Source organism: Eschscholzia californica, unplaced genomic scaffold (genome assembly GCF_041429995.1).
Source record: "Eschscholzia californica isolate CP2 unplaced genomic scaffold, dmEscCali1.0.p SCAF_4, whole genome shotgun sequence".
Taxonomy (NCBI): Eukaryota; Viridiplantae; Streptophyta; class Magnoliopsida; order Ranunculales; family Papaveraceae; genus Eschscholzia; species Eschscholzia californica.
The window spans coordinates 4,097,244-4,113,311 of NW_028238461.1; the positions used below are offsets into that span (position 1 = coordinate 4,097,244).

General features: G+C 33.2%; 3 protein-coding genes across 3 annotated transcripts; 1 reads left to right on the forward strand and 2 right to left on the reverse strand.

Annotated features, from left to right (window-relative positions):
* Positions 1–3,642: 3,642 nt before the first annotated feature.
* LOC147541731 (sn-2 acyl-lipid omega-3 desaturase (ferredoxin), chloroplastic-like) lies at positions 3,643–7,634 on the reverse strand. The gene is made up of 8 exons (XM_086632412.1): positions 7,509–7,634; positions 5,586–5,683; positions 5,423–5,489; positions 5,212–5,304; positions 4,922–5,107; positions 4,735–4,815; positions 4,457–4,594; positions 3,643–4,209 (listed from the first exon to the last, which is right to left on the reverse strand). Exons 1-8 carry the CDS (start codon positions 7,632–7,634, stop codon positions 3,976–3,978), a joined length of 1,023 nt encoding a protein of 340 aa, XP_086488538.1. The 3' UTR covers positions 3,643–3,975.
* A 76-nt stretch (positions 7,635–7,710) lies between these two features.
* LOC147541732 (sn-2 acyl-lipid omega-3 desaturase (ferredoxin), chloroplastic-like) lies at positions 7,711–12,043 on the reverse strand. The gene is made up of 8 exons (XM_086637661.1): positions 11,898–12,043; positions 9,273–10,809; positions 9,110–9,176; positions 8,896–8,988; positions 8,606–8,791; positions 8,419–8,499; positions 8,145–8,282; positions 7,711–7,914 (listed from the first exon to the last, which is right to left on the reverse strand). The coding sequence occupies exons 2-8, from the start codon at positions 9,308–9,310 to the stop codon at positions 7,723–7,725; spliced, it is 795 nt and encodes a 264-aa protein (XP_086493787.1). The 5' UTR covers positions 9,311–10,809; positions 11,898–12,043; the 3' UTR covers positions 7,711–7,722.
* LOC147541733 (sorting nexin 1-like) lies at positions 9,820–11,519 on the forward strand. The gene is made up of 4 exons (XM_086632413.1): positions 9,820–9,877; positions 10,130–10,288; positions 10,916–10,982; positions 11,345–11,519. Exons 1-4 carry the CDS (start codon positions 9,820–9,822, stop codon positions 11,517–11,519), a joined length of 459 nt encoding a protein of 152 aa, XP_086488539.1.
* Positions 12,044–16,068: the final 4,025 nt, after the last annotated feature.

A 16,068-nucleotide genomic window follows, 5' to 3' on the forward strand; every position in this document is an offset into this window, starting at 1 on the left:
TCTTTCCTCTACTCCTACGGTTTCACTTTAAGTAGTTTTTCTATTTTGAGTAATTGCTTGCAGTTTAAGATTTCTTTCATTCTAGTGTTATATTTTCTTAGAAGTTGCTATTTGAATGTGATTAGGATTAGGAAACTCTAGGACTATATAAAGGGGACTAGTAGTTGTTTTATTCATTCACTTTTATCAATAAAGTTTAAGTATTTTAGTTAATTCTATTAAGTTTAAAGAAAATGGGTTCTAATGGCGATATAGTTATGCCTGTCACACCGACGTATGTGAACTTAAACAAGTGGCCGGAATCTGGTGCAGAGTTTGTCAGAACCTTGAATAGGGGGAGCAGCAGCAGTGGTGGTGGTGGTGACGTGCCCATGATGAATGATCAGATGAGAAGATCTTTAAGTAGACAAAGATATCTAAGGAGTTACCCATTTACAACGAAGAAAGAAACTATTCTTGAGAGGACAAGGAAGTATCTGGCGAAAGTGTTTCAAAGAAATAAGAAAAACATGAATGTCAAAAATGTAAGTGATAGTAGTGGTGCTAGCAAGAGAAATTAGTGCATGGAGCAGAGGAAGGTGAAGAAAGATTGTTATTAATTTTGTCACTAATTCTTGACGATAGAATGTTCTTTAGAAATTAAGTTAGAATTCTAATTTTGATAAGGAAATAGAGAGAGAGAGAGAGAGAGAGAGAGAGAGAGAGAGAGAGAGAGGGAGAGAGAGAGAAATAGGATAATCTGATTATATTAGAAGAAAACTTTAATGATTAAATTAATTAATGTCTATTTTGGTTTATCACTGTTTCTTATTTTTTCCTTTTATTATCTCAATCAAACTTCATAGATTTCATCATTTAGTCGACCAATCTAGTTGATTTGATGTGATGAATTCGTCTTTACAGTAACATACGATTTGATATTTTTTTAGAGTTTCTTAATATTAATGATAACTAGGGTGTATCCCGTGCCCTAAGGCACGGACACTTATATCAATCAAATGTTACGACAGAGAGAGAGAGCGATTTTTATTGGATATTATTCTTTTGTATTATTATTTTTTTCTTTCTTTTCTATTAAATTAGATATTATTTTATTGAAAGAGAAATAGATTTTAATTTCTTTTTTTAACTTTTGGAATTTATTATTTTTTTTTCTTAAATTAGTTATTTTATTTCTAAGAATGAAACAATTATTGTTTTTTAAATTGGTAACTTTATTTCTACGAAAGACTTTATTTTAAATTTTGGGAAGGGTTTGTAGACAATATCCTTTAAATCAATTTTATTTCGAGCGAGTTTATGAAGTACGATAATGGACTGCTTAAAAAAAATTAAATTGAATAAGAAAGTTGGAGTCGTTATTTTTTCATTTAATTCTGGCTTAGGTTAGTGGTGGATATCTAACTTCTAACTAATTAAGGGTATAACAGAAGTCTTAGGTCAAGCACAACTCATTCTTAACAGAAAATCTAACGAATCACAGTATAATCAAAGTTATAAATCTAAATAAAAGGAAAGTATAATAAAATTCCGGTAATAAAAATAACTTAAAAACACTTACAAAAATTAGAGAGGTTTACATGATTATAAACAAATTTTCCACGTGAAAGTATTCAATATTGAGAACGTCTCAAGTGATCTGTTTTGTTTGACATGTTTGTCTTTGGGAATTATTTGAACCGAGTTGGATGAAGAATACAACGATATAGTAAACTATCAAAATTGGTTTCAGAATACTTATAAGATTTTAGAATTCTGTAAAGAACTCCAAATGATCTTACATAAAAATGAGCTCCAAGCTTCTGCCATGGATTCCTCCATCCTTTTCTTATTTACAGTCTCGTTGCGGATTTGACAATCTCTCATTTTTCTTTTGTGAATACTTTATTTTTTAAGTCCTCCTTATCCCGCACACTAAAGTTAGACGGATTAGTTCAATATGAATTCATTTGTTAATTAGCTTCACTGTATACTCCTTCATTTTAAAACCCACCCTAAAAAAATGAACCATTAATAAATCATATACCAAAACCACGAGCAAGGGTGAGAAAACAATGAATAACAAATTGTGTAAAAATAGCTTATTACTACAATTTCATAAAAAAAAGATAAGTAACATTAAAGCCACAAAGCCATTGATGATTGCAAAGTGTTCAACAAAATATTTTACCATTTTGAAATATTTATGAATCTAACCTCATATACATATAGGCTATTGATATGAATCTATTTTCTGAACCTATAGCCATTGATTAGGAAGTGTTCAACATGAAATCCATATACCATAGTTATTTAGCCAATTATGAACATATTTTTCGAAACAAGTAGATTCAAATTATAAGATTATACATCAAAGCTAACAAAATATTAACGATTGAAAAAAACTAATAGTCAAAACAAACACATTCCCCAGTCATATTGTTTGCTGCAAAAGATGAACATGTAAAACAAATGAGTTTTTTTTTTCCAACTACGATCTTACGTATGTCGTTACATTGGCACTTGATACATCATAGATGTGATAAGCTCGATAACCGAGCCACTCAAACACTAAGGTTGTGTTTGATAGACTTTTTTTAGGGGAAAAAAGAAAAAAAATCACTAATATGTAACTTTTTCTTGTGTTTGATGTAAGAATAAGGGGAAGAGAAAGTATAGGTCACGTGAGTTTTATTTCTCCTACTTTCTTCAAAAAGAGAGAAACTTCTTACCCACCTCTTAGGAGAGAAAAAGTTTCTCCAAAATATTTATGTCTATTTTTGTCTTTGAGAACCCATCATTATTGTTAACTTCTCAAGAAGAAACCAATTGTACCCGCAGCAAAAATGCAACTGAGACAAGTATTCTCTGTCCAGTCAATTCTGAGGTCATGAGTTCTTGCCATTTTTGTTCACATTGTGGTGCTACTAAAGTTTTCTTCCTCAATCCTGGACCTGAAACTATCTCACCAGAAACCATTGATCAAATTAGTTCGCATTAATCTTCTAAATGCAGTTTATATCAACACCTTGGAACCACTTGGGCTACCAACTGTTGACAAAAAATGAGTTCTTTGTTAAACTATTACGTTCCTCCATCACGAATGGAGAATATAGTAAGAACGGCAGGTCAATTAACTGTACAAGAAAAAAATCTCAATTCATAATAAATTAATAGACAACACCAGAGAGCCCTAAGTATTGGAGTGAAGAAAACCAGAAAACCCATAAATTTCCAGTCAATTAAATGTAAGAAAACAGAGAATCCTAAGTTGTACAATGGAGAAATCATGAGTTTAACATTAGAGACTAAAATCAGAAAGCAAACTTGTGATGATAAAATCATCAAACCCTAAGCTTAACAACTGAATTGAAAGACCAACAAATAAATTAATACGGAAACCGCATCTTTGTTCTCTGAAAAGCCAGAAAATCCTAAATTTGTGATGATATATCACAACTTTCCAAACACAGTTAAAAAGGGGCTACTACTGTAGGAAACCGCATCTTTGTTCTCTGAAACGCCAATTTATAGATTTCAATTTTTTTTTTCTCTTTTCTTTATCTGGGTTAGGAGTATTTTTTTTTAAAGGTTATTTTGTTTCTAATGACCATATTATAAATTGAAATAATAAATATCATGTTTCAGAAAAATAAAATAAAATACTAATAATAATAAATATCATTTATATCAGCTTAAAACCCATACCAGGATACTACTACTTTAAACCAATTCAGATAAAATCCCACTTTTCGGAATTCGGACAATACAGGTTGAGAATAACCATGAACCTATACAGACAAAATCTATAGAACAATACAGGAACATGAGGCATGCTCAATACTTAACAATCAGCTAAAAATCTCGTTATCATCATAGACAGATACATATTAACTCTACCCATTTTCTCTTTACCTGCAGAACTTTGAAGTTTCCCTTCTTCATAGATTACCATTACAAAGTTGAATTATGAAAGAAAATATCGGTGGCGATCGATCAAAACATCTCAACGAATAGTTTACCATCAACAATATCTCTACTCTGACTTGTTTTTAGAACTTGCATACCAATCTGGTTATCGGTTTGATAATACACAACCTCCCCAGAATCACTAACATAATGATCTTGTCTCATGCTTTTAATTAGATTTTCGGCTAAATGAATCGGGATTGGTCCTGATTTCTTAGGCTCCCTGTAGTACTTTCCTAACACCGGCTTCGCTGCCTCTGTCTGCATTTTCAAGATTAGGTACCCATTAACACGGAGCTCTTTGAGGAATTCTATCGCATTATAGACATGTCTAAATCAAAAGCTAGGGGTATGGACATTGTTCGTTAAAGACTTTTCTAACACCGGCTCCCTTTCCTCAACTGTTGTGGGATTATCCCAACAAGCAAATATCTATCTATAGATATAAAATAAAGAACATTGTTTACGAGTTAGAGCTTTTTAGATAAAGTGGTTGTTAAAGACTTACCGCTTCTACCAAGTGATAGTGTGGGATTTGAGGGAAGAGACGATGGATGACACGAGTCCCAATATCATGGTGAATGTTTTTAATCCACCCGTAGTCACGATCAACTGTCGTAAGCCCTCCTCTTAGGTAGCTCCATTCCTGATATATACCAAAAATTAGAAAACACTTACTAAGTGGAAAGAAACACATGATATATACTACCCGAACGACTATAATTCGTCACACGGAAGTTCATAAACAAGGAAGTTCATAACCGAAATTGGTTCTCAGTTTCTCACCTTTCCTCTATACCAAAGAAGCTTCTGCTCGTAACCATGGTGATGCAAGTAAGTTACACAATCCAACCACATCACAAAGACCTGAATTTGAAATCAAGTCCAAAATTAGGATATCCTATATGATATATCTAATAAATCAAAATCGAACAAGATGATGAAATAATGTAGGATGAAGAACTTAACACACCCAATATGGAACAACATATAGCTTGAGAACCTTGATGGGACCTACTATGATAAAGAATCCTATGAGCAAGATCAACATTGTAGTCCAACAAAGTGTGGAAATGATTACAGAATTCCTCTCATTCGGAGTGAACAAATCGCTGTTTGGGTCAAAATAAGAACCCTTCTTTCCGGGACTTCTACGCCACTAAAACCGAAAACAAACCAGCTTAACAAACAACACTCTCATATGAATGAATATATGGTGAAGAAGAAGTCTATGAATTCAATCAAGATGGTGAACAAACTGACCAGATAGACAAGGTAAGCCAACATAGGAAACGGCACCGTAAATCGGAGATTTCGACTTGTATCATCCATATTTCTGTAAACTTTCTCTGTTAACTGCAGCAAGATAGAAGTTACAAAAAACCAAATTTCCTTGAGAATTCGAGTCAGGGTATACTAAATAAACAAAAGTAATTTGAACAGAGAAGCAACGAAAAAGAGTTAACAAACAAACCGGGTGCCATGATTCATCGTTCTCGACATGCCCATGATTCTGATGGTGAGTCCTGTGACTGATTCTCCTGCAGCATTACATTCACATTCAACAATTCAAATGGAAATCAAATTCAGATACATCAGAGTGTTGTAAATCCAGAGAATATGAAATGATATAGTACCATCCATTATAAGGAACAAGAATGAAGGAATGAAGGAGATGACCAACTATACTGTTTAGCTTCTGACTATCTGAAAAACTCCCATGATATAGTAATATCTAGGGTTTAGTTGACGTAGAGGAGATGGCCCAAAAATAACATTCGGCTCATTCCTTTTGCTTTGCCACGACCGGCCCACTTTGAGGGTCAAATTTCATCGTTTAGGTCTCAAAATCTAATTTTTAGTAGTTTTTCTATTTTTAGTAATTGCTTGCAGTTTAAGATTTCTATCATTCTAGTTTTTATTTTCTTAGAAGTTGCTATTTGAATTTGATTAGAATTAGGAAACTCTAGGACTATATAAAGGGGACTAGTAGTTGTTTTATTCATTCACTTTTATCAATAAAGTTCAAGTATTTTACTCTTAATTCTTCTAAGTTTAAAGAAAATGAGTTCTGATTGTATCTCCAATTATGCTAATGACGATATAGTTATGTCCGTCACACCGACGTATGTGAACTTACACAAGTGGCCGGAATCTGAAGCAGAGTTTGTCAAAACCTTGAATAGGGGGAGCAGCAGCAGTGGTGCTGGTGGTGGTGGTGGTGGTGACGTGCCCATGATGAATGATCAGATGAGAAGATCTTTAAGTAGACAAAGATATCTAAGGAGTTACCCATTTACAACGAAGAAAGAAACTATTCTTGAGAGGACAAAGAAGTATCTGGCGAAAGTGTTTCAAAGAAATAAGAAAAACATGAATGTCAACAGTGTAAGTGATAGTAGTGGTGCTAGCAAGAGAAATTAGTGCATGGAGCAAAGAAAGGTGAAGAAAGATAGTTATTAATTTTGTCACTAATTCTTGACGATAGAATGTTCTTTAGAAATTAAGTTAGAATTCTAATTTTGATTATAAGGAAATAGAGAGAGAGAGAAATAGGATAATGTGATTATATTAGAAGAAAACTTTAATGATTAAATTGATTAATGTCTCTTTTGGTTTATCACTGTTTCTTATTTTTTCCTTTTATTATCTCTATCAAACTTCATAGATTTCATCATTTAGTCGACCAATCTAGTTGATTTGATGTGATGAATTCGTCTTTACAGTAACATACAGTAACATACGATTTGATATTTTTTTTAGAGTTTCTTAATATTAATGATAACTAGGGTATATCCCGTGCCCTAAGGCACAGACACTTGTATCAATCAAATGTTACGAAATTTATTGTTATATTTTACGGAGAGAGAGAGAGAGCGATTTCTATTGGATATTATTCTTTTGTATTATTATTTTTTTCTTTCTTTTCTCTTAAATTAGATATTATTTTATTGAAAGAGAAAGATATTTTAATTTCTTTTTTTAACTTTTGAAATTTATTTTGTTTCTTTTTTTCTTAAATTAGTTATTTTATTTCTAAGAAGGAAACAATTATTGTTTTTTAAATTGGTAACTTTATTTCTACGAAAGACTTTATTTTAAATTTTAGGAAGGGTTTCTAGACAATATCTTTTAAATCAATTTTATTTCGAGCGAGTTTATGAAGTACGATAATGGATTGCTTAAAAAAATTAAATTGAATAAGAAAGTTGGAGTAGTTATTTTTTTCATTTAATTCTGGCTTAGGTTAGTGGTGGATATTTAACTTCTAACTAATCAAGGGTATAACAAAAGTCTTAGGTCAAGCACAACTCATTCTTAATAGAAAATCTAACGAATCACAATATAATCAAAGTTATAAATCTAAATAAAAGGAAAGTATAATAACATTCCGGTAATAAAAATAACTTAAAAACACTTACAAAAATTAGAGAGGTTTACATGATTATAAACAAATTTTCCACGTGAAAGTATTCAATATTAAGAACGTCTCAAGTGATCTGTTTTGTTTGACATGTTTGTCTTTAGGAATTATTTGAACCGAGTTGGATGGAGAATACAACGATTTTAGAATTCTGTAAAGAACTCCAAATGATCTTACATAAAAATGAGCTCCAAGCTTCTGCCATGGATTCCTCAATCCTTTTCTTATTTACAGTCTCGTTGCGGATTTGACAATCTCTCATTTTTCTTTTGTATGAATACTTTATTTTTTAAGTCCTCCTCATCCCGCACACTAAAGTTGGACGGATTAGTTTACCATCAACAATATCTCTACTCTGACTTGTTTTTAGAACTTGCATACCTCTGGTCATCGGTTTGATAATATACAACCTCCCCAGAATCACTAACATAATGATCTTGTCTCATGCTTTTAATTAGATTTTCGGCTAAATGAATCGGGATTGGTCCTGATTTCTTAGGCTCCCTGTAGTACTTTCCTAACACCGGCTTCGCTGCCTCTGTCTGCATTTTCAAGATTAGGTACCCATTAACACGGAGCTCTTTGAGGAATTCTATCGCATTATAGACATGTCTAAATCAAAAGCTAGGGTATGGACATTTCTAACACCAGCTCCCTTTCCTCAACCGTTGTGAGATTATCCCAACAAGCAAATATCTATCTATAGATATAAAATAAAGAACATTGTTTACGAGTTAGAACTTTTTAGAGAAAGTGGTTGTTAAAGACTTGCCGCTTCTACCAAGTGATAGTGTGGGATTTGAGGGAAGAGATGATGGATAAGATGAGTCCCAATATCATGGTGAATGTTGTTAATCCACCCGTAGTCACGATCAACTGTTGTAAGCCCTCCTCTTAGGTAGCTCCATTCCTGTCATATACCAAAAATTAGAAAACACTTACTTAGTGGAAAGAAACACATGATATATACTACCCGAACGACTAAAATTTGTCACACAGGAGCTCATAAGCTAGGGCTTAAATGAATACGGTTCTCAGTTTCTCACCTTTCCTCTATACCAAGGAAGCTTCTGCTCATAACCATGGTGATGCAAGTAAGTTACACAATCCAACCACATCACAAAGACCTGAATTTGAAATCAAGTCCAAAATTAGGATATCCTATATGATATATCTAATAAATCAAAATCGAACAAGATGATGAAATAATGTAGGATGAAGAACTTAACACACCCAATATGGAACAACATATAGCTTGAGAACCTTGATGGGACCTACTATGATAAAGAATCCTATGAGCAAGATCAACATTGTAGTCCAACAAAGTGTGGAAATGATTACAGAATTCCTCTCATTCGGAGTGAACAAATCGCTGTTTGGGTCAAAATAAGAACCCTTCTTTCCGGGACTTCTACGCCACTAAAACCGAAAACAAACCAGCTTAACAAACAACACTCTCATATGAATGAATATATGGTGAAGAAGAAGTCTATGAATTCAATCAAGATGGTGAACAAACTGACCAGATAGACAGGGTAAGCCAACATAGGAAACGGCACCGTAAATCGGAGATTTCGACTTGTATCATCCATATTTCTGTAAACTTTCTCTGTTAACTGCAGCAAGATAGAAGTTACAAAAAAACAAAATTTCCTTGAGAATTCGAGTCAGGGTATACTAAATAAACAGTCCTGTAGTTTGAACAGAGAAGCAACGAAAAAGAGTTAACAAACAAACCGGGTGCCATGATTCATCGTTCTCGACATGCCCATGATTCTGATGGTGAGTCCTGTGACTGATTCTCCTGCAGCATTACATTCACATTCAACAATTCAAATGGAAATCAAATTCAGATACATCAGAGTGTTATAAAACCAGAGGATATGAAATGATATAGTACCATCCATTATAAGGAAGAAGAATGAAGGAGATGACCATTATACTGTTTAGCTTCTGATTATCTGAAAAACTCCCATGACCACTTCAAAAATGAAAAACACAAACAGTATATAATTTGAACTTTATAGGACAGACAAATCTTCCTTTTTTTAACGACCAACTTGTCCTTTTTTTAACGACCAACTTGTCCATTTGGTCTCACATTCTGAGCTCACCTTTTTTTTTTCTCTATTCTTACGGTGCCACAAACTTAACACACCAAATCACACAAAAGATTCTGATGAATGAACCTTCTCTTTCACCGGAACATTGAAAATGGAAAAAGAGTGCGTTGGTGGATGAAGTGGTAGTGGAGAGAAAAAAAGGAGATCAAGAAAGTTGTTAGCGGAGGGTCGTCTTGTCAGCGACCCTACGACAAATTAATGGAAAAGAAAGAAATGAAATGCAGGAAAGAGAAAAGACAGACAAAATATTTAATTTTAGACTCTTTCACGTTTATGCAAATACAACATTATGAAATATAGTTGCTTCAGATGGAAAATTTTAAAATGACTGACAATTTCATATTGGTTTTTGGTTCTCTTTACAAGCAATGGAGAGAGTCAGGTCTCAGGAGATCGGTATTTTTAGAAAGAAGCCAGCCGACTTGATGCAAATTTTCAAGGTAGTTTGTGTTTGAGTTTTTGGAAGATAGCATCCAATTGCCTGAATAAAAATAAAAAGAGAAAATTGTACTGTAAACACAACTAATAAAAGGCGAGAAAGTTAGAAAACCGAAATTGAACACAAACAAGATTCTACCCTTACCTAATTAGAACTTGTAATGTTAATGGGGTTTAGAAAAATCATTATAAAAAGATGTGCAATCTAAAGTAAGTGACGTTGTCCTTGGAGAGGAAAAGCCTGTCAAAGAATCAAATGCTGAATGTGAGAAATTAAAGTGTTACGTCTTTGAGCTTGAAGACCACTTACTGGAGGCACAAAATCATGCCTTTCGCCTCGTGAAGAGGCACAGAGGTGAGATATTAGTTTTCGTTTGATCTTCTCTTAGTTACACAGTCCATTCTCGGTTCAGCATAGGCTCCATTAGCTTGCCTCTCCACAAGGTTCACTTTTGTTGTATTTCCAGAATCGGGTCAGGCTCTTTCGGACTTTGGCAAGGCCGTCAAACTCTTGGGTGCTTGTGAAGGGAAAAAAATCTCGACAAGGCATTTTCAGACCTTGGAACGAAATCAGAACTGTTAGTAGTTAAACTACAAAAAGAGGTATTCCTTATGCTCATCTTTCATATCCTTCCACAATTTCATGTTTCTGCTTTCTAAATGTGGGTTTCTTTTTCGGCTGCAGGCTCACCACCTCTTAATGACTTTTGAAGAACCTTTGAAAAATTATTTTCGTGCAGTGCAGTCTATCAAGGTGTGGTTGTAAATCTGGCTTGCCATACATGCCACAGGTTACAAATGGGCCGTCCCACCACGCAATGACCCTTGATCCATTGTGAATCACTTACCTCAGTTGCATGGTTGGAACAGCTTGATCTGCACATCATGAAAAATATCAAATTATATGAAACTAGTTAAGTTAGCCTGTTAGTACTTTTAGTTTTCTTGTAGAAATTTAACATATGCCCTTTTATATTTCTAGAAAGAGCCAATGCTTTCAAGCAACACTGTGAACTAGCCGAAGCAATTAAGCGGAAGGAGATAGACCTGTAAGCTTTTACATTTAAAACTTTAATTGCTTCCTTTTTGTCCGTCAATGGTTGACATTATTATATTTCTATAAGCAAATTTATCAGATAAATCGGACTTTCATCGTCATCTGAATTTCTAAACTTCAAGAATTTGTACACTACCAAGTTTAAGTTAGAACAAGCAGAAACCAATGAGCTTTTTCCTCCGTTCATTAAGCGAAACCCAGCATAGCAAACTGCAAGTCTTCATATTTTCATTCTTCAATTACTATTGGTTGCTAATAAGATCAGACAAGGGAGGAGAAACCTGAGCATGAATACGAGGAGGCGAGTATATCAATCTTAGTATATTTGCTAATTCGTTGTTGTTTTATACTCAGGACCAAATATTCAGCATTTTCAATCGAAATGGACAACGGATTATGTGATGAAATGCAGTTGAAGGCCGAGGGGGTAGAAGCAACAAGAAGGTTTGAGACAATAGTACTGAGGTTAATGAGTGAAGAGATAGTTCGATTTCAAGAGCAAAAAACATTAGATATGGGTCTTGCTTAAAATCAACATTGGAAATGGAAGAAAAGCATGTAAGAAGAGTATGTAACTTGCATAAAATCAACATTGGCAATTAACAATGGCTTAAAATTACATCAACTAATGAACCAATTACAATATCAAACTCACTTCAAGTAATTATTCCACACCTATACCAGTCATTGCACCATTATTCGGTTTTTATTCTAATACCCGACGAATTACTCAACGTTTTTAACAAATTAATTTTCATAGCGTTTGGAACTACTTGTAATGGTGTATTATTGAATACCTTTATTAAACCACTTGGTTGGATAGTTGAATTCATTATGCAAAACTCCTTGGAATAGAAGGAAATAAGCAAGAACAATAACAACCAAAATAGAAAGAAGAAGAATCCACCTAAAATATACTACTTGCACTAACTGGATACTTCATGTTTTGCCATGATTTGTTGAATTCAACTAGGGTTTAGTTGACGTAGAGGAGATGGCCCAAAAATAACATTCGGCTCATTCCTTTCCCTTTGCCACGACCGGCCCACTTTCAGGGTCAAATTCCATCGTTTAGGTCTCAAAATCTAATTTTTAGTAGTTTTTCTATTTTTAGTAATTGCTTGCAGTTTAAGATTTCTTTCATTCTAGTTTTTATTTTCTTAGAAGTTGCTATTTGAATTTGATTAGAATTAGGAAACTCTAGGACTATATAAAGGGGACTAGTAGTTGTTTTATTCATTCACTTTTATCAATAAAGTTCAAGTATTTTAGTTAATTCTTCTAAGTTTAAAGAAAATGAGTTCTGATTGTATCTCCAATTATGCTAATGACGATATAGTTACGTCCGTCACACCGACGTATGTGAACTTACACAAGTGGCCGGAATCTGAAGCAGAGTTTGTCAGAACCTTGAATAGGGGGAGCAGCAGCAGTGGTGCTGGTGGTGGTGGTGGTGACGTGCCCATGATGAATGATCAGATGAGAAGATCTTTAAGTAGACAAAGATATCTAAGGAGTTACCCATTTACAACGAAGAAAGAAACTATTCTTGAGAGGACAAAGAAGTATCTGGCGAAAGTGTTTCAAAGAAATAAGAAAAACATGAATGTCAAAAGTGTAAATGATAGTAGTGGTGCTAGCAAGAGAAATTAGTGCATGGAGCAGAGAAAGGTGAAGAAAGATTGTTATTAATTTTGTCACTAATTCTTGACGATAGAATGTTCTTTAGAAATTAAGTTATAATTCTAGTTTTGATTATAAGGAAATAGAGAGAGAGAGAGAGAAATAGGATAATGTGATTATATTAGAAGAAAACTTTAATGATTAAATTGATTAATGTCTCTTTTGGTTTATCACTGTTTCTTTTTTTTTTTTCCTTTTATTATCTCAATCAAACTTCATAGATTTCATCATTAAGTCGACCAATCTAGTTGATTTGATGTGATGAATTCGTCTTTACAGTAACATACAGTAACATACGATTTGATATTTTTTAGAGTTTCTTAATATTAATGATAACTAGGGTGTATCCCGTGCCCTAAGGCATGGACACTTGCATCAATCAAATGTTACGAAATTTATTGTTATATTTTACGGAGAGAGAGAGAGAGCGAGCGATTTTTATTGGATATTATTCTTTTGTATTATTATTTTTTTATTTCTTTTTTCTTAAATTAGATATTATTTTATTGAAAGAGAAAGAGATTTTAATTTCTTTTTTTAACTTTTGAAATTTATTTTGTTTCTTTTTTTCTTAAATTAGTTATTTTATTTCTAAGAAGGAAACAATTATTGTTTTTTAAATTGGTAACTTTATTTCTAGGAAAGACTTTATTTTAAATTTTGGGAAGGGTTTCTAGACAATATCTTTTAAATCAATTTTATTTCGAGCGAGTTTATGAAATACAATTATGGATTGTTTAAAAAAATAAATAAATTGAATAAGAAAGTTGGAGTAGTTATTTTTTCATTTAATTCTGGTTTAGGTTAGTGGTGGATATCTAACTTCTAACTAATTAAGGGTATAACAGAAGTCTTAGGTCAAGCACAACTCATTCTTAAATGAAAATCTAACAAATCACAGTATAATCAAAGTTATAAATCTAAATAAAAGGAAAGTATAATAACATTCCGGTAATAAAAATAACTTAAAAACACTTACAAAAATTAGAGAGGTTTACATGATTATAAACAAATTTTCCACGTGAAAGTATTCAATATTAAGATCGTCTCAAGTGATCTGTTTTGTTTGACATGTTTGTCTTTGGGAATTATTTGAATCGAGTTGGATGAAGAATACAACGATATAGTAAACTATCAAAATTGGTTTCAGAATACTTATAAGATTTTAGAAATCTGTAAAGAACTCCAAATGATCGTACATAAAAATAAGCTCCAAGCTTCTGCCATGGATTCCTCAATCCTTTTCTTATTTACAGTCTCGTTGCGGATTTGACAATCTCTCATTTTTCTTTTGTATGAATACTTTATTTTTTAAGTCCTCCTCATCCCGCACACTAAAGTTGGACGGATTAGTTCAATATGAATTCATTTGTTAATTAGCTTCACTGTATAATCCTTCATTTTAAAACCCACCCTAAAAAAATGAACCATTTAAAAATCATATACCAAAACCACGAGCAAGGGTGAGAAAACAATAAGTGACAAATTGTGTAAAAATAGCTTATTACTACAATTTCATAAAAAAAGATAAGTAACATTAAAGCCACAAAGCCATTGATGATTGCAAAGTGTTCAACAAAATATTTTACCATTTTGAAATATTTATGAATCTAACCTCATATACATATAGGCTATTGATATGAACCTATTTTCTGAACCTATACCCATTGATTGGGAAGTGTTCAACATGAAATCCATATACCATAGTTATAGGCCAGCGCTTTGGGGAAAGCTAAATAGTTTCCGGGGTGTGAAATGTTAAAGGGAATATGCAAAATTTTGAAAAATTTCTGGAAAAACATATTGGCCAGCGCTTTGGGGAAAGCTAAATAATTTCCGGGGTGTGAAATTTTAAAGGGAATATGTAGAAATTTATAAATTTTCCGGGGAAATAAATTTTAAGGGAAAATAAAAAAAAAACACTCCACCTCACCTCACTCTCTCTCCACCTCACCTCTTTATCTTCCCCGATTAGGTCGCCGGCCGGCGACCATAAAAAAAAAAAAAAAAAATTACTCTCTCTCTCTCTCTAGAAACTCCGACGAAGGGGTTTCCCTTCGCCGGAGTTCCGGTATGTCGAAGAACAGACCGGAAATGGCATGTTCTTCAACAGACCGGAACTCCGGCGAAGGGAAACCCCTTCGCCGGAGTTTCTTGAGAGAGAGAGAGTGAGTGAAATTTTTTTTTTATGGTTGCCGGCCGGAAAAATTTTCCGGCCGGCGACCTAATCGGAGAAGATAGAGGTGATGTGGAGAGAGAGTGAGGTGAGGTGGAGAGAGAGAGAGAGAGGTGAGGTGGAGAAGTATTTTGCTTTCCCCCTAAATAAAATTGTCAAACAAAATTGACCAATTTTTGACCAAGTCTTCACATTCCGGAAACTATTTAGCTTTCCCCAAAGCGTTGGCCAACATATTGTACGGGGAATGAGGATCATTATTTACCTGTTTGTATTGCCGATATACAAAAATGTCATTCGTGGGTGATTACAGAAGGGAACACAAAACATAATATTCAATTAACCATTCCTACTACCTACATAACCAAATAACAAACAAATTTCAATTTTCAACTATAACCTACAAACACAGAAAAAAAATTCAATCAACACATAATAACCCTAAATTTTCAATTCCAAATCAGTTACCAACCTGTCTTCTAGAATACCTAACATATGTCAAGACAATTGCATTCAAAACCCCAACTTCTTCAATAAGATCATAACTTTCTTCAGTAGTTGCTTTGATCAAATTAAAGATTGAATTGAATAATAAGATAATCCAATCATAAAACATATTAACAGTTTCAATTGATTTCTCTAGTAAATCTAGGGCAAAGTGAATTACGATATACTTTGATAAACACCTCGGACAATTGAATAAAGAACAGACTAAAAAGGTGAAGAACAAAAGAAGAAACCTAAGTTAAGAATGGAAAAGGAAAAGAGAGAAGATGTAATGTAGTTTTTTGGATAGTGATCGAGATTTTATAAGATTATAAATACCAGAGAGCTTAGATGAGAAAATTGAGAAAGATTAAATTTTGTTATTTTACTTTTTTGGGTGGATAAAAATCAATAGGATAAAGGGAGAATCAGCCGAAGAGATGGAAATGCAAGAGAGAGGATGAGCATGAGAGAAGATGAAAAGGAGATGAAGGTGAGTAGGCAAAGTTTAATCGAGTCAATTTTTGACTAAAAAATAAAGATGTCTTATAATTCAATTTTAAAAGATTTAAGTCTTTATTCTTTTGAGACTTTTCTTTAAACATCATGTTGTAATTCTCATTAGCATTTTGGCATTTAAATGAAGTTTTGATCCCAAAAATAAAAATAAAAGAATAAGGGCCCATTTGATTTTCGGAAAAAAAACCAAAAAAAGTCAAAAAGTAAACTGTTA